Consider the following 27175-nt stretch of genomic DNA (forward strand, 5'->3'; position numbering starts at 1 on the left):
GCAAGGTCACAGCACTTTCACCATCACGGTTGTTATTTGCCTAGTACAGGGCTTCTATGTTAAAAGATTACTACCGTGAAATGCAACATCGACTTTTTGGTCATTCGTGGAGAATATGGAAGAGAACTGGCAGCTACGTTTTGGGTGGCGCTCCCCTGCTTACAGCATAGCAAGATAATAGTTTCTAGATGCGAAATTGAACAGAGACAGATTATTGGTTTCTGCGCCCGTAGAGGTTTATTGCACCAAGATTTTTTCACGTTGCGTTGGCTTCTATTCAGTGTTTCTGGCTTGTTATAATCCGCTCAGAATGTTGCCAATAACAATGTTCTGTCGCCGCCTGTATAGTATGCACCTATATACAGTGCTTCTAATTGAAGCCGAGCCATTTGCACTGTGGTGCGCTAGTGATTTGGCTAACACCGAATTATTTAACATTCGCATTCCGTATTGCTAACCTTATAGAGATCTGGTGTAGGTTCGCTAGGTTCTTACTGTACACAAAATGGGCGTCTTTTGCAGGATTTCAAATAATGTTCCGAGCGTCACTAAGAGTACACCCGCCGTTGGTCTTTTGGTGTTCGACAAAGTACACTACCGCGGAGACTAACTTGGGGGTTGATGTTCACGAACCAATAGAAACAGGAACGGAAAATAAGTTCCGAGACTGGTGTGGTGGAAAACTGACCGCAGATGATGCCGTTATGCACGGTAGATCAAATTGCATGGTGACTAGGGTGCAGAGTTTGGATCTACACAGTAGGCCAGCGAAGATACACACTGTCTGCATACACAGTGTCAAGACAAGTAAAAACCTGTCCGTTTGCTCCTGGAATATCCTGCGGTACAGAGAGTCTACCGAGATGTGCCACCTTTCTTGAAGCCAAAGGTCAACTAACGTCCGTTGTCCTGCTGACGTCATAGATCGCGATCTGTGTTTGTTGTTCTCCATCGACGACCCTCTTTGCAACGCGCGCGCTTTTTTTGCCGCCTCCAAGAGAAGAATATCACGCGACGACGAGGTGACCAAATGCTTTCTCAGCAAAATTGAATAATGATTTGTCGAATACTGACGACGCCGACCTTGGAGCCACATCTATGGGACGATGTGAATGCAACAGGTCCAATGGTGACGATCTTTACTCAGCCTGATGCAGCTGGCACAACAAAACAGGCTTAGGCTCACAGCAGTCACAGAAAGTGCGTGCCCCGGGGATTTCTCAGTCGAATCCCTGAGTCAAGCCCCGGCCGAGCGTGACTAGAAAATTCGAAGTTTATCGAAAACAGTTGTATGCAGGCCAGAAATGGACGAATAAAAGGTTATAACCACGCACCCAAAACTCTGCAAGTGTGAATCGCCACAGTATCTACCCTATCACCGAGCGGTTCGGCCGGGCCTGTGATCACGATAACGATGACACGACATCGGGATAGGATGCCGAGCGGTGAGCGTGTGTCACTGCACGATATCCTTCAAGGTGCCACGAGTACGGTGATTTCAAAATCATTGGCAGTGTTCCCGGCCCCGAGAATATGGTTTTAAGAGAACGCATAAGGCGGCATACGTCAACGTGACACGGTCCTACGGCACAGAAGCTGTAGACAAGTAAAGCGAGATAAATAGTGTTTGGACGTCGTCTTATCCCTCGAGCATTCCATCAATCCAACATTCCACCACTCCTCAGCACAAAGGGCGCATAAACCCTCCCGAACGAATCCCTCTACCAGTTTCACTACTCCACTGTCAACCACCTATTCTTCACCATGGCTCGCGTGCACGCTACCAATGACTACGGCACTGCTGCCGCCCCACGCTCAAACAAGCTCCACCGTCCTCTGATCCTCGCAAACCATTTCTTGCACTGGAGCTCTTCCGTGATAGTGATGTCTATCTCCGCCTACTTCGTCGCAAAGTTTAGTCACAACACGCACTTGATATATTGGCTCACGATCGTACGTATACACTTGCTCCTTACCGTATGTGGCCATTGGGCTAACTTTCCTAGGCTGCCATCGACACATTGCTCTACCTCCCGGCCCTCTTCTTGCCCGCCATGAGGTCCTACAAGGGATACTTCGCTCCAGCGGCTTGGGTATTCTCCTACCTCTGGCTGACGGCCTACATCTTCGCAGCACAAGACTACAATTTCGGTAGATGTGCATACCTCTCGCCTGCCTTTGTCAACAAGTGCAGCATGAAGCAAACGATTCAAGCATTTACTTTTATTGCCTTGTAAGTCTTCCCTGTTTTTCTCCCCGGAGGTCGTTGGCTTCTGCTAACACGACTCCAGCTTCACCAACCTCGTCGGCCAGATCCTCGAGGGCCGTCTCTGGGATCGCCAACGCTTCAAGGGCACCCATGCGCTCGATGCTGACAAGACCCATGCTACGGCTCCTGCGACGGCTACTACCACTACCACAGCACCCACCACGGCCGTTTGAAGTGCGCAGAACTTGAGAGTAACAGAAGGAAGTAGACATGTGTAGTCACTTCGTAGTGCGACGATGAAATGACTGGAATGAGTGGAATGACCGTGACATTGTATTATAACCAGAGACGTAGAACTCGGGATGGGGTGTTATGTAGGAGCAGTACGTAATTTCTAATGGACACTCTCCACTACGTTCAAGCGCACGGAGAACTTACATGATGTTTTGCTGCTATCATTTCAACACCCCGTGAGGCGTGACTACGACAGAAACTTCCCGCCTATGAGGTGGAAGACGGCTTCTATCACCAAGAAAATTTTTGCTGGTTTCAAGAAATAGAGACCATGTTTCCGCAATGCATTGCCCTTCGAAGTGCGACAGAAACATGGAGATATGAGAATATCACCCTCTCGAACCACCAGCGCAAAGAAAGATATTTTGTTACTAGGATTTACTCAGTTTGAAAGGAATTTCCATATTGTGCTAATGCTAGGCTCAAGGGAGCTTAGAAAGTGCTCCTTGACCCAATGTACTGTATCGATAACCTGACGATGCTAGGAATACCTACCTCCACGTATCGTTCACAGTCGCAGTGCTACCGCACCCAACCGCAGTGGTAAACCTGCGATTCGGGTCGCTTTCCCACACGACCTGGCCGTTGGCGGTCTTCCGGATGTACTTATACTCAAACACTGTCCCAGCCGGCAACTCAATCTCTGCAAACCAGAGAGGGTCGCTGTTGGTATACTTGCTGGCGCTCAGAGGCTTCGCATCGGCGGGGCTCCAATTGCCCAGCTGGGTCAGTTGACCGGTGACATAGATATTCTCGCCAAAAGTGGTGGTCGCTCGAACGTTGAAAGTGGTCTTGGTGTTGCACGCCGGAGTTCCGGTACAGGCTTTCGGTGGAACGTTGTTAGACGGCTCGTCCCAGGTCGGGCTAACAACACCAGCTCTACGTTCGGTGGCGGTGAGAAAAGCGGCATAAGACCAGGTCAAATCCGCCGCCGAAAGAGGTGAGCCGTTGTTTCTGTCAAACTGCTCGGCCAGCGCACCGTTCGCGGGCGTGTATTTCTGCACGACGGCAATAAAGTCATCTCCGTACGTCTTGACCGCGGAAAGGATGGAAGCGTAGGTCGAGGAGCCCTTTTGATAAGTCCCCACGGAGATAGAAGGAAGTATATCCCGGAAGAAAGGAAGAGAAACGGAGTTGACTGTTATGGACCCTTGCTTGTCCCATTGATAGATGGCGGAGTAGAGCTGCTCGGCTGCTGCCAGCGTAGCTAGGTACCATGGATTCCCGTTGTAGTAGACATCTTCCGAGTACCTTCCAATCCCCACTGCCCGGCCTTGAGCAATGCCCTTATTTACTCCATAGATGGAACGGAAAGAATCAGCCACTGCCTTGTGATTCGCAAGCGCACGAGCTGAGCACGGCTGGAAAGTGGCGTCAGTGCAGTTGGCATTTGGATCAAACGTGTGAATGGACGAGATGATAGAATTGACGTCTTTTCCGGTGCGACCGTCATTCACGTTGATGTTCGAGTCGATATAGCTGCCAGTCCAAAAGCTTTGCGCAAAGCATAGAACCTGGGGTGCAGCTTCGGCGCATCCAGTGCACTGCTGGCCAAGCTTAGTAGCCAAAGCCACACCTTCGACAAGCGCCCGGTGAGATGCAGCGATGGTGAAGTAGGACGAGCCGTTCACTTCTTCCCAGAGGTCAAAGCCGGTCTGATTCCAGTACTTGACAACGTAGGCAAGGTCCTTGGCAATGACAGGCCAGACGGTATTTTTGGCTTGCGTCGCGCCGCCATTTTGAATCAACCAGTTGGCGTAGATGGTGAGGGCAGTTGCCCGAAGCGCTGGTCCATCACGCTGTGGCCGGCCCCAAGCACCAGTGAACGCGGTTCGGTCAACATTGAACTTTGGTTCTCCGAGACCACCCGTATCTGGCCCACCGGAAGGGTTTGATACGCCTTGCAGGTACGCCTGAGCAGTCACATAGTCGTCGATCTTCTGCTTGAGGGATGTGTCGCCCGCGATGAGTCGTTCCACCAGAGCCTTGTATGTCAGCGCAGCGTCGCGAGTCCAGGTATACCAGTCTGTTTCCGTAAGTAAAAGATCAAGCAAACTTTTGAGGACGTACAGTCAGGATTGGACCTTGAAGGACTGGCTACCACGATTCCCGCTGGCACCCCTCCGGCTTTGCTACCATCGGGGCCGATGTTTGCAAGAACTCCTTTCAAGGATATCTCCGTTTGAGTCTTGATGAAGTCGTCGAGTGAGGCCCTCTTCCGATGATCCGCCACCGGAGAGGCATTCACACCGACCAGGAGGAGAGCCGCTGGGGCGGCGCGAACAAGCCACGAGAGAAGCATGGTAACAATATGCTATTGATAACCTGGGGATGATGGTATGTTTGTGGCGAGGCGTCTCTATTTATACTCGTAAGTTTGCGCTCCCATTGCGAATTTTTAAATGGGCTTTTGGACCCAAGTCAGGGATCCTGACAGATCGTGGAGTTGAACTCCCAACTGGGGAGAGACTGTGGGGTTGTACTACGACGAATCCGGGGCCCCGCAACGGACAGACTGACGGTTCTGGTACCTGGTGGCCGGGATAGATGACGGAGTCCGCGTGAATTTACCTTCGCTATTGTACGCATGTCGTCCCCGTCGGAGCCAAGGCGGAAGGTGGTCGGAGTGCGTGGAAGCATTTCATCGGATCCAGTACCGAGCTGTATAGAGGGGAAAGAACATGTGAAGCAGCAAATCTTGGAAAATAGATGAAAGAACGACTGCCCCTGCTCACATTGCGCCACGTGATTCGTTCGTTCACTAGACCTTCCTAATCTGTACTAGGCTTTTCGGCTATCCAGGTCGCCACGGTCAGATCAATCGCTCCGCCGTGTACTACTATGTATGCAAAGCAATGATCCTATATTATTGGACGACGGGAATATGATATTAATTAGTGCGTATCGGTGCTGCGGGTGCGGGAATTCCCATCTTAGCGAGAAATGGTCAATTCTTTGACCATTTCAACAGTGCCCAATTTCGGATTTTGGAAGGTAACTCTATATTGATAGCTTGAGAAGAAGTACTGGTGGATTTGATGTAATGCGGTTGTTGAAATCGGGATTGCATTCTGCTCTGTACAACGCTACGACCATCACTCCTCCCAAGGTGTAGTTAGGGACCAAGATCCATATACAGTGTTGGTGTTCGTAGATCCATCAACACTTGCCCGGCATCTCTTCACGGGGACAGCTTCTTGCGCCCTATTGAGCTTCACCTCATAGGTTAATTCCACTAAGCGTCGAGTGACCGGGCGCAGTGTGAGTGAAGTTGGAGCGGAAACCTGACTGTTTCGGAAGGTATATGTAGATAGGTGCACAGAGTGAGTAGCCTTCTAGGAGGCATAGAAAAAACCCATATTCCCAATCATGAGAAAGCGAAGCTCTCGCTGTCAGTGAGAGCGACACCATGACATCCTCATTAACACTCGAGGAGTCCAAATCGATCCCAAGAATGCTTGACTGAATTCAATGTTTCCCATGATTCACAATCCGTGGTTTGTGATCCTATGTATTGACAGGTAACTGCCTTGTTTGGCGATCAGATACTGATTTGAGTATTGAAGGGCGACAGAAAGTGGCCATAGAGCGATCCCGCCCTAGTAAGGAAAGTGTTCGGGTATCTCAGTAATTATGCATTCATCCGCCGGAGGTGGATTTATCGAGTGATCGGTACCCTATGCGATAGGAAGGTGTCCACGTAACGTCATGGCTGAGTGAGCGAAAAGCCAGTAACTGCACTAACCATACCACCCTCACTGACACTGTATATGACAAATGATATACATATTCTGCAGATATGTAAGAGTCTTTAATAACTTGGGATCACGAGAAGGGGAGGAGCCATGGAGAAGAATGTGCGTTATTCATATCCAACACTGCGACAACTGTGCCCTAACTAAAGTACTTATGTACTGCTCGGTATAAGCAATCCGATGATCCGGGAAGCACTGGCTCTCGTCAATACGGCGGACAAAAAAGGGACCAATATAGCCTATACGATCTTGCCTTTCTTACAATATCGGGTTTCACGAGTTTACCATCTCGGCCGGTCTCAGGGGCGCATTGCATGCCGAGCAGTGCTGCAGGAAGCCGTTGCCATTGCAGGCATCGCATCGTATATGAGGCGGTCGGTAACTCCAATCAGTATCTGTCAGCGCAGTTCAAATGTGAAGATGGTGTAAAGCGGTCACTGTGAAGTGATCGCCCGGCAGCCCCGTCTGACATAACCACATCTCTTTAGCTTAGAGTTGGATATGAGCAACAAGAACGGGGCATTTCTGGCATGAGGCACCGTGGGCTGAAAGAGTCCCGTGCTCCGTCCTGACAACGCCTTCATTCCGGGATGAACTCTTGTATCTCCGAGTGGAGAAAGCCACACTTTGCATCCAAGTAATGGTTGGGGTAAGATGTGACTCACTGAATCGGATGACCTTTACATTTCCAGCATGTCTCAATCTTTACCTGTACCGTCGCTGCGCACTCTGAACACCGCGCAGTGATGTGTGTGCATGGAATCGTGGTAGCCATCGTGGATGAAGTGGAAAATGTACGAGGTCGCGAATTCTTAGGGAGAAATAGGTGACGGGAGGTTCGCAATCTAATACCGTAGTCAACCTTTATTCTTACAGTCCAAATGATAAGCTGATTCTTATCTCATTGTGGCAGCATCTGGCTTTAACTCACCTCACTGACCGACAAGTCCAATCCCTTGCTACGAATCTCGCGCATCACAGAATGACAAGTTCCAGAGACTGTACTCCTTGGCACGAAAACTCAGAAATTATTGCTACTATAAGCTGACGAGGCTAATAGATCAGCGCTGCAATTTCTCCACTCACGCGCTGCCAGCGTTGCGTGTGAGAAGTCCTCCACAACCAGCTTCGTCGAGGGGTGCACAAAGCCTGACGCCCCGCTTCGGCCAGCAAATGGCTCCAACTCTACTGTATGCTCTTTGGCCACTTGCTTCTGCATATTGTTGCTACTCAAGTGGATCGCGAGTGGCTGGCAATCATGTGCCTACGTTGTGGCATCCCAAGAGAAATGCACGCACCCACGTCGAACGAGATTTGAAGATGCCTCGGCCATGACTATGAGTAGTGTCATGACTATCGAAGAGCTTTATACAGAACGCCGACTATACCATTACTTCGAGGTTGACACATCCTAATGGTAGCCCTCGGGGTCAAGGCACCAAAGGGTACTGCGGAATGGAAGGAGACCCTCAACTTCGACACGGAGCAACCTCAATCCACGGTGAAGTCGTTGTGTGCATGTTGTGGAACAGTGATGCAGGGACCCGTAGCTTAGACCGGTGGTGACTGCTCACGTGGATGGGGACTTCTCGGAGAGCCACGCAAGTCGGGCAGCCTCGCAGCGAATCTGCCATCTCACGATCCAATAACCATTTGGTTTCCGTCATCGTTGCCTACAGTGTGCTTACGTTCTTTTTTAGCAAGAAATATAGGGTTACTCGAAGCCGGTTGCAATTGATACTCTAGTTCCTTGTACACATGGGCAGCTACTACCAGAATCACATGTGCCAGCCCCATGGGAGGCGTAATCATGAAACTGGCAATCAAGCTCTGTCAACGCATTCTCAACTTTCTCCGTACAGAATAGTTCCGTCACAAGGGACGCTGCTTTGAACGGAGACTGGTCTCATTCTTTTTGGACCATAGGGTAATGACGATGCGGCCTCATCGTTGGTCGGTCACAGAGGTCTCCCGTAGTTTTGTCCCGCCCGTGATCAGGTAGGTCGCCACCGAATCAACATACATTCAATCTCTTTTGCTCTCAGGAGTATCATCATAGTAGCTGCTGATACCTTCCGTCTCCACTCAATGATGCATGGTGCGGTTTTTAGCACCTTAGGGTACTGCGCGGAGCTGCCTCAGTAGCTGACACGTTGTAGCTGGTGTTTTATCGCCGACTCGGACTTGTTCAAGTTCCGAGCTTGCGAAAACCTCATATCGCCGAGATTCGGATCCTTTATTCACCCCACTCGTGCTCTGATCCGCCAAATCTGACCCGTTTCAAGTAGTCATAACTGTTTATCGTACGGCTGAGCCAACAAGCAGCATCGCATCTCGTAGAAGCTTCGCAAAACTATGACCGTAGTGAGTGCAGATCTAACGCGTAAGTCAGTGCAGGGAGAAGTAACATCGAGAGCAAGGTTTTCTCTATGGGTCTCTGACTTTAATGGCCGCTGTAGCGGATTGAAAGGGGTAACAACAAGAAGAACATGGAAGAATAAGACTCGCTCTCATGGCCTTCCAATGTGAAAGCGAATCTTTAAATCAAAGCGACTTCCTCGCCTGCCTTTCTCCTTTTCATGCTACGGCAGGTTTACGCCATCAACCTGCAGCTTATCAACAGGTGCAGAAGTATAGTATTTACATAACATTATGTCGACATAGAGCTAAGATGACTAAGTGAAGCGAGGCCATTATGCCGTATACATTATAACGATCTGCGGAGCTCCTGAAAAGTTGAACAACTGCGAGATCATGAAAGTAACAATGAATGTTCACGGATCGGAGGAAACCGAACTCGGAAACCCAAAACGTCGACCGACCTCAGCATAACTCTCCTAGTTTCTAAGACAAGAGATTTGGACGTCGTCTATCATCATGCATTACACAGAACATGAAGGATCAAGAAGAGCAAAGACGGAAGATCGGCCCGAGAAGGCATCCGCGCTTCAGAGAAGGCGAAGACAGCGAAGGGGAGCGGGGTCATCTAGCACCCTATATATCATTCAGTCCGCGATGACAGCACCGAGTCTTGAGAACCCAACATTCCCCTCATCTGCGGCAGACGGCTCAGCATCAGCAGTCAAGTGTTCTCCGTCCGAATGGACCGACCATACTCTCAGACATAACGCAATTGACGCTTGGTAGATTGCCAGTGAAGTCGCAGCCTCAGGCACCGAGAGTAGGCCCCACACTCACTTGTAGAGACCGCGTAGTTTACATTTGACAGGAGCTAGGGATAGCTCGTAGACTAATTCAACGTCCGATGTCTTGAGCAAGTACCTGCAGTTAAACAGTCAGGATATACACTGCTAGAATTTCATTGATATTATGTACGTCATTGTCGCAGAGCAGAGCTACCGCTCTGGCAGCCGGAACAAATGGCGCTTCTCGCGATTGTCACCGGCCACGACATATGTCTCAGCAGAACTATTTCAATTGGTAGAGAATGAAATTTGCCTTGAGAGGCTGCAGTCCCAGAATGGCCCATTGAACTCTCCATCAGTCAATCATATGTTATCCGCCGTGTGCGCCTTCCCGTTACCCGAGACCCAGGACCACCAACACCGTGAAAAAGACATACCAACGAAATGAAATAAACACCGCTGAGACGCCTTGATTACCTCGTGAGCAAACCAAGTTCCACCAGGAGTGGTACGGCCGGTTATACTGAAAAAAGGTCCAGTGAATATTGATGTACTCTCTCAAATTCACTCGCGGACCGATGACCGCCGACCGGGGCCAACCGAAACCAGATGCCCGCCTGACCATTGTCAAATCCCATTCCTCCACAGTTACTGGAAGAAGGCCTCAGGAAGAGTAGTGAGGAGCCCAACCACACCGGCTGCTCCAATGGCCATGCCAGTGGCAAGAATTCCAGTGAATTTGACACCTTTCCGGAGCTTGTTGTACCGGCGGGGGACGGCTACGCGACGCATTCGCTTGCTGTTTACCAGGTCCTTTTCCGCCAACTCTTCAGCCTTGCGCTTTGGCGGGCGAGCAGACGTGAGGGCGATGCTTGACGAAGCGGCTACTTCCGTTCGGCCAACCTCTTCCTCATCTGTGTTCTTCTCAGCCACTTTGGTCTCGTTGGATTTCTCGTCTCTCTGAACCTCGACCGTGGGTTGCATACTTGCGAGCCCAGATAAAGCGCAGTTGCTCGAGGGAGGCTGCACGACGGTGGATACGAGCTCGGCGACATCGGTTGGACACTCGGCTGCCCGTGAACCCGTAAAGGTGAAAGGTTGGCTAGACTTATCCGCGCTCTGAGGGCTAGCCTGGTTTTCCATCGCCGACTGATTGGTGCGTTCCGCAACATCAAAGGGGTAGTTTCTAAGAGGGCTCACGGCTGGGGCCTGAGTTTCGTGTGAAGCAGTCATGAGTTCTGGGATGGACACCTTCGTGCGCGATGTTTGGGAGAAAGTACTAGGAGTAGGGCCGTCATTGCAAACGGACGGCAACGATGTTTGGTTGGCGTCCCATTCTAGAGTATCATCGCCACGTTGTGCCGTACTTTGGTGCAGTGCAGGTGCTCGATATAGTGGAATGTCATGGGTGCCCATTACGCCCCGCATGTACCAGTGCGTTGCAGTGGAGTAGGTTGTGGGATGTGGCTGGACTGCAGTGAACCCATACATTTGGGTGGATATAGGCAAGCCACCAGCAGGAGCGGGAGTGGATCCGGAAATAGGAAATCCCTCTGGGCGTTGAGACAGGGCCTGCTGACCGGGAGCAAAGATGTTGCTATAACCGTATACTGGGGTACCAGAAACTCCTTGGAGGCTATCCCGACTGGCTTCTGCGCGATTTTCTTGGGCAGTCTGTTGAGTAGTATTCTGAGCGGCCTCTTGTGCAGGCTCGGCGTCTCTGGAAGATGCAGTGGCCTCATTCTCCCTCCCGATAGGTATGTCCAGCGGATTGAACCATTGCCTGATGTCATTTTGGGTCTCGCTACTATCCGGCAATTCTTCGCCTAAATCTTCGAGTTCGCCGTCACTGGTTGACCCTAGCCCAGGATCCGAGGCGGAATCGTCCATGCTATCCGAACCCACACTCACAGCTTCACCGAGTGCATTCCCGGTGTATGCGGGACTCCCGTCACTCGTATACTCGTCGTGGGATTCGTCAAACAGAACGTCATTCTCGCTGCACGAGCCATCCCAGTCGTGAGCCGGAGAAGACGCTTGGGACGGAAAGCCGATGCCATTGGGAAAACATACATCTTCCGGAGAACGTCCACGCTCAGGCTCGGGCTGAACAGGTGTAGCGTTGAAGCGGTATTCCGGGGCAACAAACGTATCTGTCGGATCAGTTTGATCGTGGCTTGCAACATGTTGGAGCTGACACATACCCTTATCCCGCACGATATCGACTCCAAGCCTTAACTTGTCCCCATTGTGCAGTTTATACCGAGTGCTACGTTGGAGCGGTAATCCATTCACCGTAGTCCCGTGTGTTGAGTGATCTGTAATGAAGATTGCATCCTCCCCGCTGGCGTTGTCGAGATAGGCATGCTCTCTAGACACGACGGGACAATCAATATAGGCATTGTCGGATGCGGGTAGTAAGCCCTTGTGAAGGCTTTTCGAACTTCGACCTATCACAAAGGGGGTGCCGGGGATAATGCGGAATTTGCGTTCTGGAAGAGGATCGGACGGGTCTTCGGCCAGTAGCCTCACTTCGAAAGCAGCTGGGGATTCGAACAAGTGAGTGGAAGAGACGAAGGACAGGAGACGCGGCAACTCACAATGAGAAGACAGACGGGATGACATGATGGCCAGGGGTTACGTAGTAGGTGCTGTGGTGGATAGGCAGAAGCAGAGTAGTTTGCTCTGAAAGCCAGTGAGGAAGTACGGGTGGCAGCCCTTTATAATTACACAGTCAGAGCGGCGTGCCACACCAGATTCCGACCGACTTCCGACTTGTCAGATACTGTGTGAAGTCGGGGAATAGTGAGAAATGCGGAGCAGGCAACAATCTTGGACGCTGTGACGCCTGTCTCCTCCAAGGAAGGTTCACTGTGCCTCGCCGCAGCGGTGAAGGGTACACTAGACATGGTCAGCTGAAGGAATCCGTGAAGCAGAGTAGATGATCAAGATCCACGTACGGTGATACCGTGCACTATCAAGTCAGACGGTCGGCACTCGTCTTTAGCTTCGGCCCTTTGTATGTCGTCGCCAGCAGCCTAGGGATGACAAGCTGTGCTTCCGGAGCCTCCCCGAATTCGGATGAGCGGCGTGCTCGTGGAAGGAGCCCCGGAGGTGAAGAGAAGGAAGGTTAGTGTCGCAGATCACTAAATTGAAAGGAGCTGAGGTGTTAAGAGGAAGGCTGCAGTGAAGTAGGGAGTTGGGTAGGTACCTACCTAGTAGGTACCTAGGTCCTATCACCGCACGTGAGAGAGCGGGGTTATGGGCTTATCGATAAGTGACCCACGGTTAGGCAGGGATTACGACTAGCCACACCCGCCCTAAACTTAGCGCCCTTTCAGCCACCGCACCGCCTCGGGTGGAGTTCCACCTCAAGAAAATCTACGGGATCTGCCCTCCGGACCCATCTCTTGCAGCCATAATAAACTCACTGCCGCCCCTACGCCTCTCCCCTTTTGATCCGCACGCTCGTGCTGTGGCAGCACTAGGTGTACCACTCAGCTCGCCCGTGTGCGGCATCTGCGAGCGCATTTGCGCATCGCCCGCCTTCCGCCGGCCATAACTTCGACCTCCACCATGACAGCAACCAACTCTCTCTTCGCTGGAGTGAAGCAGCCCGTCGTTGACAAAGTGCCTGCGCGGATCAAACACATACAATTTGGCATCTAGTGCGTCCAAACCTTCCTCAGGCCTTCCATGCAATCTCTCTGCAGCCTACTAACAATTGCAGCTCCAACCAGGACATCGTCAATCAAGCCGTCCTTGAAGTCTCGGATCGCAATGTCTACGACCTCACCCCCGGTCCCGACAATACACGCACTCATACTTCCCACGGTCCTATGGACCCCCTCATGGGAATTTCCACGAAGACTGGCAAATGCAAAACATGCGGTGAGGGTTTGGACACTTGCAATGGCCACTTTGGCCACATCAAGCTCGCCCTTCCTGTGTTCCACGTCGGCTACCTCAAGCACATCATTGAGGTCCTGCATACAGTCTGTAAGGACTGTTCTCGCGTGCTACTGGAGCCCGATGAGCGGAAACGCTTTTTGCGCAGCATGCGCCGACCCGGGCTAGACAACCTGCAGCGCACCACCATTGCAAGGAAGATCATGGAAGAGTGCCGCAAAAGGAAGACATGCCCCTACTGCAGGGCCGTGAACGGAACGGTGCGCAAAGTGGCGGGTCATCCACTCAAGATTATCCACCGCCGTTATGATGCCTACGACCGCTCGACGGCAAAAATCAAAAAGCTTCCACCAGGCAAACTTGAATTCGATCAATCTCTGGAGACCGCAAAAGCTGGTAACCCCGAACTGGAAAAGCACGTGAAGAAGGCCGTCGACGATATGCATCCCTTGCGTGTTCTAAACATCTTTAGGAAGATCTCCGACGAGGATTGCGAATTGTTGGGCATGATACCCGAAGACGCACGTCCGGAGATGCTGATTTGGGAATACGTGCCTGTACCGCCGGTGTGCATCCGACCCTCGGTAGTTCAGGAAGCAGGCGCAACGGAAGATGATATCACCAACAAGATCGGCGACATCTGTCAAATCAGTGGCATCATTCGTGCTGGCCTGCGGGATGGCTTTCCCCTCCAAGTCCTCATGGAGCAATGGGACTTTCTCCAGCTGCAGATTGCGATGTACATCAACAGTGACGTGCCTGGTCTGAAGCAGCAAGGCTTGCAGAAGTCGATGCGAGGCTTCTGCCAGCGCCTCAAGGGCAAAGGCGGTCGATTCCGCCAAAATCTTTCTGGGAAGCGCGTAGACTTCTCCGGTCGGACCGTGATCGGGCCAGACCCGAACTTGGGGATCGACGAAGTCGCCGTCCCAGAGCGGGTTGCCAAAAATTTGACGTACCCCGAGAAGGTGACGGACTACAACAAGGAGAAACTCAAGAAACTCGTCATGAATGGAGCAACGCGTCATCCCGGTGCCAACTATATCATCTCTGCGAGGACCGGGCAGAGGAACTCGCTCGCAGCTCTTGCGAGGGTGCCAGAGAAGAGGGTGGAACGGTTGACCCGAGCTGCGAACAACCTTCAAGTTGGCGACATCGTCGAGCGGCACTTGGAGGATGGCGACATTGTGCTCTTCAATCGCCAGCCGTCACTGCATAAGCTGAGTATCCTCAGCCATCGCGCCAAAGTTCGGCCGTGGAGAACTCTGCGACTGAATGAATGTGCCTGCAACCCTTATAATGCGGACTTTGATGGCGATGAGATGAATTTGCATCTGCCGCAGACCGAGGAGGCCCGTACGGAAGCCATCGAACTCATGGGGGTAAAGTACAATCTCGCCACACCGAAAAACGGAACTCCAATCATTGCGGCCATCCAGGACTTCATCACCGCTGCTTTTTTGCTGAGCAGCAAGAACAACTTCTACGACAGACAGACATTCTGCCAGATCTGCAATTACATGTTCGCGGGCGAAGGTGCCTATGATCCCGATACCGGCGAAAAATCCCCCATAGATATTCCTCCGCCGGTGATTCTCAAACCCCAGGCACTATGGACGGGAAAGCAGGTATTTAATGTACTGATGAGACCTAACAAGAAGTCCAGAGTGCTCGTAAATCTGGAAGCAGCCGGGAAACAGTTCAAGCATACACCAGGTCAAGCGCCGGATCTCAATGCCGATGACGCCTATCTGGTCATCCGGAACTCGGAAGTGATGTGTGGCGTAATGGACAAGGCGACTGTTGGAGATGGCAAAAAGGATTCCGTATTCTATGTTTTGATGAGAGACTTCGGGCCAGACTACGCTGTTCAAGGTATGAACAGATTGGCCAAACTCTCCGCACGTTGGCTGTCGAACAACGGTTTCTCCTTGGGCATCAGTGACGTTACTCCGGGCGACATTCTGGTGCGCAAGAAGCAGGCTCTGATTCAGGAGGCGTACGCCAAGTGCGACAAGTTGATCAAAGACTTCAAGGAAGGGAAACTACAGCGTGACCCTGGTTGCGATGAGGAGAAGACAATGGAGAATCGGATTGGTGGTATCCTGTCCGGCGTTCGGCAAGCAGCAGGAGACATTTGCTTCGAAGAGCTTAGCAGATGGAACTCCCCGTTGATCATGGCCAAGTGCGGTTCAAAAGGTTCGAATATCAACGTATCGCAGATGGTTGCTTCCGTCGGTCAGCAGATGATTGGCGGTGCTCGTGTCGCTGACGGGTTCCATCATCGCACTCTTCCACACTTCCCGAAAGACGCCCGTCAACCCGCCTCCAAAGGATTCGTGAGCAACAGCTTCTTTTCCGGTCTGAATCCCTCGGAGTTCATCTTCCACGCTATGAGTGGTCGTGAAGGTCTGGTCGACACTGCGGTCAAGACTGCCGAGACCGGCTACATGAGTCGACGTTTGATGAAGTCGCTGGAGGATCTGTCCGCGCAGTATGATGATACCGTCAGAGACTCGTCAGGGGGCATCGTGCAATTCCAGTACGGTGACGACAATCTCGATCCAGTGGATATGGAGGGCAAAGCAAAGCCTGTCAATTTCGATCGCACTTTCTCACATGCCATCACCTCAACGTGGGACAATGCTGAAGCGAGCTTGAGTCCGGCTGAGATCCGAGAACGTACCCTTGCGAAACTGAACGCGGAGCGAAACAAATACATTCGGTACAAGCTTGACGGTATGACCAAACTGGATTACAATGACAGGAGTGACGAGAACATCGATCAGAAAGAGTCGATTCGCGATTTCCTGGATATGGTGCAGGATTACATTTTCAAGAAGGCGGACAAGCTCGAGACAACGCTCGTTCACCTCGGTATCAGGGAACTGTCGGCCAAGGAGCGCAAAGAGATGCGACCTGAAGACGCAGACAAGTACAGCCTCGCAGATGGGATCGCCAAGATTTCTCAAGCGGCGTTGGACACTTTCATCGCGCTCTGCCTGACTAAGTACGATCGCTCCAAGGTCCAGCCGGGGCATGCAGTAGGTGCCATTGGTGCCCAATCGATTGGAGAACCCGGCACGCAGATGACGCTCAAGACTTTCCATTTTGCCGGTGTCGCCGGCATGTCCATTACTCAAGGTGTCCCTCGTATCAAAGAAATCATCAACGCTTCCACCACCATCTCTACTCCGGTCATCACGTGCGAACTGTCGAACAAGATCAGCGAAACCGCCGCGCGCATCGTCAAAGCCCGTGTAGAGAAAACATATCTCCGAGACATCATCCAGTATGTTGAAGATGTCTGGCATCCGGACGGCGCGTACATTGCCTTCCGCATCGACTGGAACGCCGTCAACAATCTCCACCTCGAAATCACCCCTGAAGAGATCTCCCACGCCATCAAAACCCACAAGCCTCTCAAATGGGGCAAGAGCGGCACCAACGTTCGTATGGTCTCCAACGTAGTCCGCGTCGAGGTCCCAGACCCTAACGCCAGTGGGAAGAAGCGTCCCGCATCCAAATCGAGCCGCACCAAGCAGACCGACTTCTTCGAGCGTGTTCAGACAGTCAAGCAGCTCATCCCGGACGTCGTCATCAAGGGTTTCCCAGACTGCGAGCGTGCCATCATCAAGAAGGACACTACGCCCAACGCCCAAGGCTTCTACGAATGCCAGCTCTTCGTCGAAGGCTACGGTCTCAAAGAGTGCATGACCACCCCGGGTATCGAGCCCTACAAAACGAAATCGAATCACGTTATGGAAGTCAAGAAGGTACTGGGCATCGAAGCCGCGCGGGCCACCATCATCGCCGAAATCGGGGAAGTCATGAAATCCATGGACATCGATCCCCGCCACATGCAGCTTCTCGCCGACGTGATGACGTTCAAAGGGGAAGTGTTTGGCATCACGCGCTTCGGTCTGCAAAAGACGAGGGATAGTGTTCTGCAGCTGGCCAGTTTCGAGAAGACGCCTGATCATCTGTTTGAGGCGGCTGCTAAGGGGAAGATCGATAAGATTGACGGCGTGAGCGAGTGTATCATCATGGGCCAGCCTGTGAAGCTGGGGACGGGCGCGATGGGCGTGATTCGGAGGTTGAATTTGAAGGAGGGCGAGGTGGGGGCGAAGAGGACTATGTTCGAGGAGGGATGGGAGGCGCTGTAGGCGAGGGCTTGATTTGAGGTGGAAATGGTTTTCGAGGCATAGCATATTGGTTGGTGTTCTGGATTGGATCTAGGCTAGCATTTCATGGCTGCATGACATGGCGCGCATGGGCGGCATATACCACGTTTGTCAATTTACGCTTTTCTCTCATTCTGGGTTGCCTTTGACATCGTGTGTAGGTTGGCGGTCGACATGGATTCGACGACTGCGCTCTGGGATTTTCGTTGAAGTAGCGGGACTCTATTGCCGGAATTATCTGAAATATGTACGAATATAGCGGTACATGAGCAATGTCCATATGCATTACCATTATGTAGCTTCCCCATATATACATGGTATTCCTACACTATCATACATGCATATATACATAGTCTTCCTCCGAAACAAGTGCTTCCTACTCTACTTCGCCAAAAAGCTCTGAAACGCCTCTTGATCAATAACGACACTCCCCACCGCCCTCAACTTCTTCCTGCCCTCCTTTTGCTTCTCCAACAGCTTCCTCCTCCGACTCACGTCGCTCGCGTGCAACTTAGCCAACACATCCTTCCTAAAAGGCTTGATCGTCGCACGGGCAATGATGCGTCGCCCCACCGCTGCTTGGATGACAACTTCAAACATCTGCCTATCGACGTGCTCTTTGAACTTCTCGACCCATGCGCGGCCGACGCGGTCGACTTGGCTGGAGTGAAGGACGCGGCTCACGGCGTCGACGGGCGCGCCATTAACGAGCAGGTTCAGTTTGGAGATGTCGGATTTGCGGAATCCGGCATCCTCGTAGTCGAGGGAGGCGTAGCCCTTTGTGGTTCCCTTTAGCTTGCCGAAGAAGTCGTCAACGAGATGGGACAGGGGGAGGTCGTATTTCAGGATGACTTGGGTGGCGGTGAAGAAGGTTAGTTCCTTCTGTTCTCCACGGTTGGCTTCGCAGAGCTCGATGACCTTGCCTAGGTATTCGTCGGGCAGGGTGATGGTTGCGGAGACGTACGGTTCGTGCACCTCGGCGACTTTGCCGTAGTGCGTGTCTTGATCCGGGAACTCGTTGGGATTGGAGATGATGGAACTGGTGCCGTCTTTCCAGACGACTTTGAAGGGGACGGAAGGAGGCGTGATGATGATGTTAGCGCCATGTTCCTGGCGGAGGCGGTCCTCAAAGACGGAGCAGTGGAGAGTGCCTAGGAAGCCAAGACGCCAGCCTGCGCCTAGCGCGTCGGAGGATTCCTTTTGGATGGTGACGCTGCGGTCGTTGAGAATGATCTGATTGATACTGTCTTCCAGATGCTCGTAGTTGTCCTGGTCTGTGGGGAAAGCCGCGACAAACACCATGCTCTTCGGCTCTTCAAACCCCGGATACGGTTCCACAAGTTTCTCAGATCCAACCGTCGTGTACGTATCACCAACTTTGGCTTCCTGGGACTTCTTCATGCCAGGATTGAAGTGAATGTAGCCGACTTGTCCCGCCTTTAGCACCGTTTGCGGTGTTTGATCCGGATACATGATACCTACTTCGCCCACTGTGTACTTCAGGCCCGTGGCGAATGAGCGGATCGTATCTCCTGGACGGACCTGGCCGTCAAATATCCGCACCAGCAAGACAACTCCTTTGTATACATCGTACCAAGAGTCCACGAGCAGCAGTCGCAGTGGCTTTGAACTGTCTCCTTCCGGCGCAGGAATCCGTTCCACAACGGTTGGCAACAAAGCCTCCACATTCAGGCCGGTTTTGGCAGAGACGAGGACTGCGCTGTCCGGATCAAGCTCAAAAGTGTCCTTCATCTGCTCGAGGACCCGCGGTGGGTCCGCATGAGGCAGATCAACCTTGTTAATGACCGGCACAAGGGTGAGACCTTGCGAAAAAGCGAGATAGAAGTTGGCGACCGTTTGTGCCTGCACACCTTGGCTGGCATCGACTAGAAGAAGGGCTAGTAGCAGTATAAGCATCAATCCAAATAACTGTGAATCTGCAACCCACCTCCTCCACAACTAGCATAACTCCGCGAAACCTCGGCACGGAAGTCGACATGGCCCGGCGTGTCAACCAAGTGCAGCAGGTAATCCTCGCCTTTGTGATTGTAGATCATGGTGCATGTCTGCGCCTTGACTGTGATTCCGCGCTCTCGCTCCACGTCCAACTTGTCCAGAATCTGCTTGTTATCCCCAGGCTGGATCGTACCAGTGAGCTCCAGGAGGCGGTCCGACAGTGTCGACTTGCCATGGTCGACATGCGCTACAATGCAGAAGTTCCGGTACCGTTCAATGGGAATTTCGGCAATGCGCTTCTCCAATTCGGACTGCGGTCTGTACGCTTGCGCATATCGTCTGGCGAGTGGAGGTATCCTTTCAAGGGGCAGCCCAATCCGGTGAGTAGTAGCGGGCGTCCGCCAACAATGCAGGAACGTCCGCCAGCATGACCGCATGGGTTCGCATGGACCGGATGAATAATGAGTGCGGATGGCTGCGCATTCCGATATGGTGGAGAAAAAGTCTCCTATGAACTTGGTACACCTGTTTATGTAAGCCAGAGGTTGTGGCTTTTGTGGCTAGTGACGCTAGTAAATGTGGGTTCTGCCTTTGCAGCAGTTGTTCGTACCCACCCAACCTGGGCATCCCACCCTGCATGCTCCGAATCTTTCCAACGTGCATACATGTCGGTCTGCTAGTCGACAACCCTTAGACGAAGACTTCTTTGTGCAGCCACCAACTTACAAGACCTCCTAGAAGCTTGCTCTTCAGCTGCCTTGAATCCATCGTCTATTGTTCCGTTGCCTTGACAACGGCGAGATAAACACGGGACTTGCTCCTCATCTACACAACCGTAGAGACCGCGAGTAGTGATTCGAGCAACAAAATGTCACAGTCAAAAACTTCTTCACGGTCGCGTTCTGACGGGAAGAAAGATTCGTCAAAAGTGCACAAGCTAGCACTGAGAGGCGCGTCTTCCCCTCGCATTCGCATGAAATCAGCTGACCTCCTGCTCAGGTTCATCCAAGATCGTCAATGAGTTCGTAAGTATCAGGGAGCTGGAACTCACATCGCGTGTTTTGGTTGACATGGAATAGTTCGAATATTCAATCAATACAATCCTGTTTCAGCGTGGCGTATATCCAGCCGAAGATTTCACAGCGTACGTATACTGATCAGTGTCAGTGCGAGAAGAAGTGTTAATCATCAACTCAGGGTCAAGAAATATGGACTGACTATGATGGGTGCGTGCGTTCGCTGATCGATTCGCTGCTCTCATACTGACAGTCCCAGTCACTGCCGACGACCAAGTAAAGGCATATATCAAGAAGATCATGTCTCAGCTGAAGGAATGGATGTACGGCGGGAAGATCTCAAAGCTTGTTGTCGTCATTACTAGCAAAGAGACCGGCGAGCATGTTGAACGGTGGCAGTTCGATGTGAGTAGCTGAAAAGTCTCACTTGGCACGGTCTGACAGTAATTTAGGTGCAAATCTTCGGCAAAGGCTCGAAGAGTAAGTCATCAAAGAAGACGGGAGATAAGGAGAATGCACCAGCAGAGTAAGGTTACCGTATGAACGGGTGCAACAAACTACTGACAATGTTCGTAGGGCAAGCGAAGCACCTGCGGAGAAGACAGACGAGGAGATTCAGGCCGAGATCCAGTCCATCTTCCGCCAAATCACTGCATCAGTAACCTTCCTGCCAATGCTTGACGGGAATTGCACGTTTAACGTGCTTGTCTATGCGGATGCAGACTCTGAGGTTCCACTCGAATGGGGAGACAGTGATGCGAAAGAGATCAAGAATGGCGAGAAGGTGCAACTGAGGAGTTTCAGCACAAGTAGCCATCGCGTTGATACCCTTGTCAGCTATAGGTACGTATCTCGGTCGACTTTCCCTCTGTATGCTTGCTAATGTAGCGCAGACTGGCGGATTAGGCACATTTGCAGTTTGTGGTACCGTGTATATTCTCATATTGGGTTTAGGATTTTCTTCTCGGCGCATAGGAGTAGAAGAACATGGTCTATCTTGGTTACCATCAAGGGAAGCGTCACCCCGGAGTATGCTGAACAGGCGGACAGTTTTCACTCATTGACCTTGTCTAATGAATCTGTCCCATTCTTAACTCTCGCTGTGCTAATTGCTCACGCCTTCCCCTGTTCAAACTTCGCTGAAGATGTCTCTCTACGGCCTGATGTCCACCATTTCCACTATTATAATTTGTGACATCCCTGGCAACTCGAACAAAATTCATTTCCACGCTGCTCTGCTCATCAACGTTCAAGCTAAACAATGAATTAAGAATGCAAATTCACTTCGACACTCCAGAAGCACGAAGGTATCCTAACCGACAAAAGCTCTAATGCATTAAAATATCGAAAGCGGAAGAGACAAGAGACAAATCCAGAGTGCGGAACTCACATACTCAACGCCATCCAATGCAGCACCCAAAATTCAAAGATTAAACTTGCAAGCCGTCAAACCACAAACGGAGCTCAGACGTCCAGCTTCTCCTTGCTGACCATAATCTCTTCACGAGCCACAGGCTCCCTCTCTTGCATCCTCTGCTCTCTCTCCGCCGCGCGCCTCTTCTTAGTCTCAAGCTTCTCTTGATCCTCGCGCATGCGGCGAATCAAGTCGGACCTAGCGCGGATCTTGTGTCCGTACCTGTAGAAAACGAATGGGATGGGGATCATTGCGACTTCCAGCAAGCCCAGCATGGTGCCCGACCACCGGGGCCCGAGGGTTTCGTACCTAAGCGCAATTAGCGATGATGCGTATGCAGAGGAGGCGAGTGCGAGATCTTACATTTTCGGGCCAGCCAGTGGCAGTGTTCCTCCCAGTGCGCTCCTGAGAACGGCATTTCCGGCAAGGGCAGAAGCAGCGTAGATTCCGTAGGAATGCACGAGATAGTTGGACGCATAGACGAAAATGGCGCCGTTGCCTGCTCCAAATGGGACGCCGGAAAGGAGTGGGAAAATCCAGTGGATGTTGGGCGGGCAAGTCCAAGCAAACGCAATCTCTCCCAGGGGGACGGCGATGGCAGCGATGCAAACGACGCTAATCATGGATTCCGGGGCCGGCTTGCCAGTCTGAGGATCGGGCTTGTGCGAGTTGATCATCCGCCTTATGAGGGGTTCCATGCTGATAGTTATCATGCAACCGATTCCGATCCCCATGTAAGCCAGACCTGTGAAGCCGTAACTCCAGCCTCGAAGTTCGGCGAAGACGATGGGGTAGGAGACAAAGCAGAGGTACATGACGCCGTAGACAAGCGCGATGTAGACGTTCCAGAAGATACTGCGGAGCGTGAGCTTCGTCTGCGTCCCATGGGAGTGTGCAAACCGTACCAGATGGGTTCTTTCACAGCCATCGAGAATGGGCGAACCAGATTCTCGCGAAGCATAGGCCAGAACTTCTGACGATCGTCGTAGCGCGAGTGCCATCTTTCATCCCCCGTCTCCTTCCGCCTCTTGGCCGCTTTGGCCCGCAGGATGGCGGGACCATAGGTCTCTTTCGTAACAAGAACCATCAGAAAGGACGGGGCTGCCGCTATCGCGACGATCCAGTTGGTCCATCTCCAGCCCATATATTGACTGGGAATTGCGTTAGAGTCAGATGTGAAGGAACCGAATAGGAGCACGTACAAGACGAAGCCTCCAACGAGAGGGCCCACGACTGGGCCATTCATTGGACCTATGCTCCATAAGGAAAACGCTAGAGCACGATACTCGTCAGTGACAATGTCGGTCACGCTGCCCGGCGAATTTGTAATAAGTGCCGCACCGGCTATGGCCTGTCCATGATTAGTCCACATGTGTATTCCGTACAAGGCTGGTTGTACTTACGCCGAAAAATCGGACCACCAGGATTGTTGCAAGGTCTTGTGCCAGTGCAGCCGGAATGACAAGGACAATGAAGAGGAAGACGGAGATGATATAAACGGGCCTTCTGCCATACATTTCAGAAAGTGGTGCTAATATCACCGAACCAAGGGCCATGCCGATTAGGTAGGTGGTGATGCCTAAGACGAGGGGAGTTTTTGATGTTTGGAAGGTCACCTCCATCCCGGGGATACCGCTCGTGTAGCTAGTAGAGTCTGGTTAGACGTTAGTTTGAATAATCGTGGAAGTGGATATTGGAACATACACATCACCACGATCAATGTGGAATAGGACATGAAGGCCATGACCAATCCCTTCCTAACCATACTCCAGTCCTTGGGATTCTCCCCTCCTTCATCAAAGTCAACCTCGAATCGCGGGTCGGAAGTCATATTAGTAGCGGTGTGGGACAGCGCTTTATCCGCCTCTTCTTCGACGAGGCCAGCATTGCGACTGAGTGTTTGGTTGATGGACTCTACTGCGTCGTCCAACGACGAGGGCGAGGCGGTTGACACTGAGCAGAGGGATTGGCGCTCGATGTCCTCGCTCTCCAGCGCGGATTTCCCTGTGGATGATGGCGCCACACCCACATCCTTCTCTTCTTGTTCGCGCATAGATGCTAACGCGCGAGTATCCTCGGGTTCTTGGCTATGCGCTTATTTAGCGCGGCGAGGCGAGATGGGAAAAGGAGTAGAGAGGAAAAAAGAGAAGGCAGCAGAGCAGAAAGAGAACGGAAAAAGAGGAACAGCCTTCCTTCCACACATCTCTGAGGACGGCGCTGTTCCGCATTCATATCGGTGTGTAGCCATTCTGCCGATCTTGCCGGCCCTAAATCTCGTGCCGTAACCTAGGTAGTTTTGGAGGGACATCTGCGCTAAGGATGTCGCAAAACTCCCACGTTGTACTGTGTATAGGTTCCAAGGGCTATCCATCTCTCTGATTGGGAGATATTGCTGCATTTGTAATCCAAGGCCAATCGCAACGGAGACTCGCCAGAAAAAGAGGGAACTGGTTGGTTGAGCCTCATCAACATGACCTCGGTAGATTGCCCTTCTAGCGTAAGTGGAGAGGGTCGTGGTGACGCTTCGGCTTTGCAGCTCCACTCTTACAAATTGACGGAGCATTGTAAAGAGCGTTGGACGATATGCGTTCTCTCCGCTACCGATGCAACTGTAACTATAGAAAAACATCGACATGTGTTGACGGCCGTCTGAGCTTCCACCGATTCTTGCGAAATATTAGTGTAGCAATGAGCTTCGTGCACATCCCAAACGCGGAGCAATACTATGAACACAAGGCGTGTACGCGCTTCGTAGACTGTATCAATACTATAAGATACATCGCTATTTCGCCAGACTCACCTACCTGGAATACTGCGAGGTGCAGTCACAGTAACACAATTGCCAGCTCTTCCCTCTGCGGCTAATAGATACCGGGGATGAGTGCATACTTTGTCTGGCGCTTGAATGCTTCCCAGTCCGCACCATATCTCTTCTCACAGTACTCGTTAAGGAGAGGGACGCCTCGAGTGACAAAGTTATAGAAGAAGAAAGCACCATTCAGGATCCCGAGGGCCCACCCCCCAGCAGCCGTCCCATATCCCGCCCTCCAGATCGTGTATGCGCCGTAGTTGATATGCCGTGCGAAGCTCCACAAGCCGCCCGTATATGGCTTTCCCTTGTTCTTTGGATCGGCCTTGAAGCGCTTCCTTTGCACTTCAGCAATGAGCTCGATCAAGATTCCTGTCACATAGAGTGCGCTGCCCACGATGAGACTCGGCTGCGGGAAAGTGGACTGGGCGGATGCCGAAGACACGCTGAGCAGGAAGGCGTAACTGTTGATGCTATTCACCAACGTGTTGAAAACGCTGACGACAAGCGCGACTTGGGGACTCATCGGCTCAGCACCAATCGCTACCGCCCAGATGTCATGCTTGAAAGCACTTCCAACCGCCATGCCCAGCAGGATCAGCCTGTATGGAGACAAGCCCAGATTATCAATGATTGGATATCCCGTATGTGTGGGAAGGCCGGGCGGAAGCGTTCGCAGCCCCACGCGGTGGAGGAGCGCTGTCCCAGCACCATGAGCGAGGATAGAATATTGTAGGAGCGGATCGAGCGAGCGAAGGAGGACGAAGAGCGTGGTTCCGACTGGGTTTATGCGGTATTCGCCTCGTGTGATAAGATCCTGAGCTCTGGATGCAGCAGAACGCAGGTCACCGGAAGCAGAGGCAGCTTTTTCGGCCATTGTGAGGGTGTGGAGGCGGAATGTAGGCTCTGGTGTGTAGTGATAAGATGCGAACTTGGAATGCTGACGGTGGAGGGCGACGAGCTGTGGTTATAAATTGGCCTCGTCCGAATACAATCAACGGGCGTCTTACTGTGATACAAATACCAAATCTCAGGTAAGTAAGCCAACGCCGGACTGCTGGTACATAGTGCGGGTCTCCACGCCCGACTGAACAGCGGGGCGTCGCAGGGGTATAACGGACGCCGTATTCAGGTGAAAGGCGCCGCTGTGTAGATATAAGAAGCTCTGAAGCCTATGTTGCTAACGACCTAATTAGATTGTAGCCAGTTGGAGGTGAAGGGTGGTGCTCAGGCGGACGTGGAAAGCTGCAGTCGCCATCCATTATATAGGGGGTGGTTGACGTAGTTGTAACGGGCGGGGAAGCCCCCAGGTCGAACGAGTGGCATCGGATATGTCGTCAGCATGCGCGCCTGAGGCTGGGTCGCCGGAACTTGTGACACAAGCGTCTTTGTTCTCATCGACGTTTCTAGGTGAAAGCTCTGCTCTTTGCGCGGCCTGCGGTGGACAACTGCGGAGGTGTGGATGTCAAAGACAGGTGGTTTCTGGCGTCAAAGGAAGCATGAGATGGAAGGAGCAGGAGCTATCTGAATCGGGTATAGTCTGTTTGTTTGTGCGGCGCGTGTTCGCGTCGGAGGCACGGTCAGACGAAAAGCTCTCTCCGAACAGTCCACTTCCAGTGTCTTTCCTACGTAGCAGCCGTTGCAGTTCAGTCATCCGACCTTGCTTGGAACCTCTGCGAGTATCTTCACTGCCAAGATTTCTACCTCATCGTTCCCGTTGTTTGCTCGAGGTTGTTGGCTGAGGGCAAACCAAAGGTCTATTAAGAGGGGGAACGGGAGAGAGAGGAGGGAAAGCCACGAACCCTTTTCGGTCACAATGCTGGGTGGATTGGAGTGTGAACGGCACGGTTCGAGAAAGCACCTGTATATTGTCCCTTGCCCTGTACCATCATTACCTCACCTTGGCTCTCCACGCAACCAAGACCTATTGGGACACTCGACAGACGGTGAGAGAGGCGACTACTTTCGGCTGCGGTAGCGTTAGTGAAGGCTGCTACACTGTCTCCTTGGATCGTACACTCTCACATTAAGCAGTATTAGCTCGTGACACCATCAGCACGCTCCAAAGCGGATAGAGTGCTAAATAACTGGATCGTTGAACAGCCTCCATTTCCGCAACAGTTCCCTGCTGGAAAAATCAAACTACACCCTCTCTTACCAGTGCTCGCTTTGGTTGTGTCGGCTTTTCGAAACCGTTGTATATACCATCCGTTTTTGGAATACCCTGATCGACTTTATATTCCAATGTCTATCGCGTTCAACGCCGTATGCGAACTCCTCGAGGCTCTTGAGAAGCACTCCATCCGAAGTCCCAAGCTTACCTTGGAGAGGGAGCAAGCCGCGATGCGCCAGACCGTTTCGAATTGGTTCAGCATCCATCGAGACGCCATCGATCATCCCCACACCAACGGCGGAGCACTCCTATCGGCTCTGTTTCCACATCGAAGGAAGGATCGAGTGTATGGACTACAGGCTAAATCGCTATC

At 52.0% G+C, this 27175-nt stretch overlaps 10 protein-coding genes across 10 annotated transcripts; 3 read left to right on the plus strand and 7 right to left on the minus strand.

Annotated features, from left to right (window-relative positions):
- Nucleotides 1–541: 541 nt before the first annotated feature.
- On the minus strand, nt 542–1430 carry EI97DRAFT_38002 (uncharacterized protein). Its single transcript, XM_033795739.1, has one exon. It carries the CDS (start codon nt 1094–1096, stop codon nt 626–628), a length of 471 nt encoding a protein of 156 aa, XP_033653928.1. The 5' UTR covers nt 1097–1430; the 3' UTR covers nt 542–625.
- A 334-nt stretch (nt 1431–1764) lies between these two features.
- On the plus strand, nt 1765–2442 carry EI97DRAFT_458326 (uncharacterized protein; the record flags this gene model as incomplete). Its single annotated transcript, XM_033800899.1, has 3 exons — nt 1765–1953; nt 2007–2233; nt 2292–2442. 3 exons carry the CDS (start codon nt 1765–1767, stop codon nt 2440–2442), a joined length of 567 nt encoding a protein of 188 aa, XP_033653929.1.
- A 284-nt stretch (nt 2443–2726) lies between these two features.
- EI97DRAFT_398115 (glucoamylase/glucan 1,4-alpha-glucosidase-like protein) lies at nt 2727–5168 on the minus strand. Its single transcript, XM_033796384.1, has 2 exons — nt 4574–5168; nt 2727–4529 (listed from the first exon to the last, which is right to left on the minus strand). Exons 1-2 carry the CDS (start codon nt 4803–4805, stop codon nt 2995–2997), a joined length of 1767 nt encoding a protein of 588 aa, XP_033653930.1. The 5' UTR covers nt 4806–5168; the 3' UTR covers nt 2727–2994.
- A 4884-nt stretch (nt 5169–10052) lies between these two features.
- Nucleotides 10053–12029, minus strand: EI97DRAFT_442348 (uncharacterized protein; the record flags this gene model as incomplete). Its single annotated transcript, XM_033799755.1, has 1 exon — nt 10053–12029. The coding sequence occupies one exon, from the start codon at nt 12027–12029 to the stop codon at nt 10053–10055; it is 1977 nt and encodes a 658-aa protein (XP_033653931.1).
- A 776-nt stretch (nt 12030–12805) lies between these two features.
- EI97DRAFT_467096 (DNA-directed RNA polymerase III subunit RPC1) lies at nt 12806–17808 on the plus strand. Its single transcript, XM_033801573.1, has 2 exons — nt 12806–13072; nt 13135–17808. The coding sequence occupies exons 1-2, from the start codon at nt 12981–12983 to the stop codon at nt 17474–17476; spliced, it is 4434 nt and encodes a 1477-aa protein (XP_033653932.1). The 5' UTR covers nt 12806–12980; the 3' UTR covers nt 17477–17808.
- On the minus strand, nt 17719–19928 carry EI97DRAFT_398120 (GTP-binding protein lepa). The gene is made up of 2 exons (XM_033796385.1): nt 19443–19928; nt 17719–19392 (listed from the first exon to the last, which is right to left on the minus strand). The coding sequence occupies exons 1-2, from the start codon at nt 19885–19887 to the stop codon at nt 17876–17878; spliced, it is 1962 nt and encodes a 653-aa protein (XP_033653933.1). The 5' UTR covers nt 19888–19928; the 3' UTR covers nt 17719–17875.
- A 142-nt stretch (nt 19929–20070) lies between these two features.
- On the plus strand, nt 20071–21677 carry EI97DRAFT_418249 (mitotic spindle checkpoint component mad2). Its single transcript, XM_033796948.1, has 8 exons — nt 20071–20400; nt 20450–20475; nt 20530–20594; nt 20648–20676; nt 20726–20871; nt 20919–20992; nt 21043–21309; nt 21360–21677. Exons 1-8 carry the CDS (start codon nt 20319–20321, stop codon nt 21370–21372), a joined length of 702 nt encoding a protein of 233 aa, XP_033653934.1. The 5' UTR covers nt 20071–20318; the 3' UTR covers nt 21373–21677.
- On the minus strand, nt 21629–24334 carry EI97DRAFT_418250 (MFS general substrate transporter). Its single transcript, XM_033796949.1, has 6 exons — nt 23585–24334; nt 23284–23534; nt 23083–23231; nt 22786–23031; nt 22244–22735; nt 21629–22189 (listed from the first exon to the last, which is right to left on the minus strand). The coding sequence occupies exons 1-6, from the start codon at nt 23931–23933 to the stop codon at nt 21931–21933; spliced, it is 1746 nt and encodes a 581-aa protein (XP_033653935.1). The 5' UTR covers nt 23934–24334; the 3' UTR covers nt 21629–21930.
- On the minus strand, nt 23657–24604 carry EI97DRAFT_38180 (uncharacterized protein). The gene has a single exon (XM_033795818.1). It carries the CDS (start codon nt 24513–24515, stop codon nt 23976–23978), a length of 540 nt encoding a protein of 179 aa, XP_033653936.1. The 5' UTR covers nt 24516–24604; the 3' UTR covers nt 23657–23975.
- Nucleotides 24605–25845, minus strand: EI97DRAFT_38179 (uncharacterized protein). The gene is made up of 3 exons (XM_033795817.1): nt 25700–25845; nt 24685–25595; nt 24605–24636 (listed from the first exon to the last, which is right to left on the minus strand). The coding sequence occupies exon 2, from the start codon at nt 25564–25566 to the stop codon at nt 24742–24744; it is 825 nt and encodes a 274-aa protein (XP_033653937.1). The 5' UTR covers nt 25567–25595; nt 25700–25845; the 3' UTR covers nt 24605–24636; nt 24685–24741.
- Nucleotides 25846–27175: the final 1330 nt, after the last annotated feature.

The sequence above is a fragment of the Westerdykella ornata genome (genome assembly GCF_010094085.1).
Source record: "Westerdykella ornata strain CBS 379.55 unplaced genomic scaffold EI97scaffold_10, whole genome shotgun sequence".
NCBI lineage: Eukaryota > Fungi > Ascomycota > Dothideomycetes > Pleosporales > Sporormiaceae > Westerdykella > Westerdykella ornata.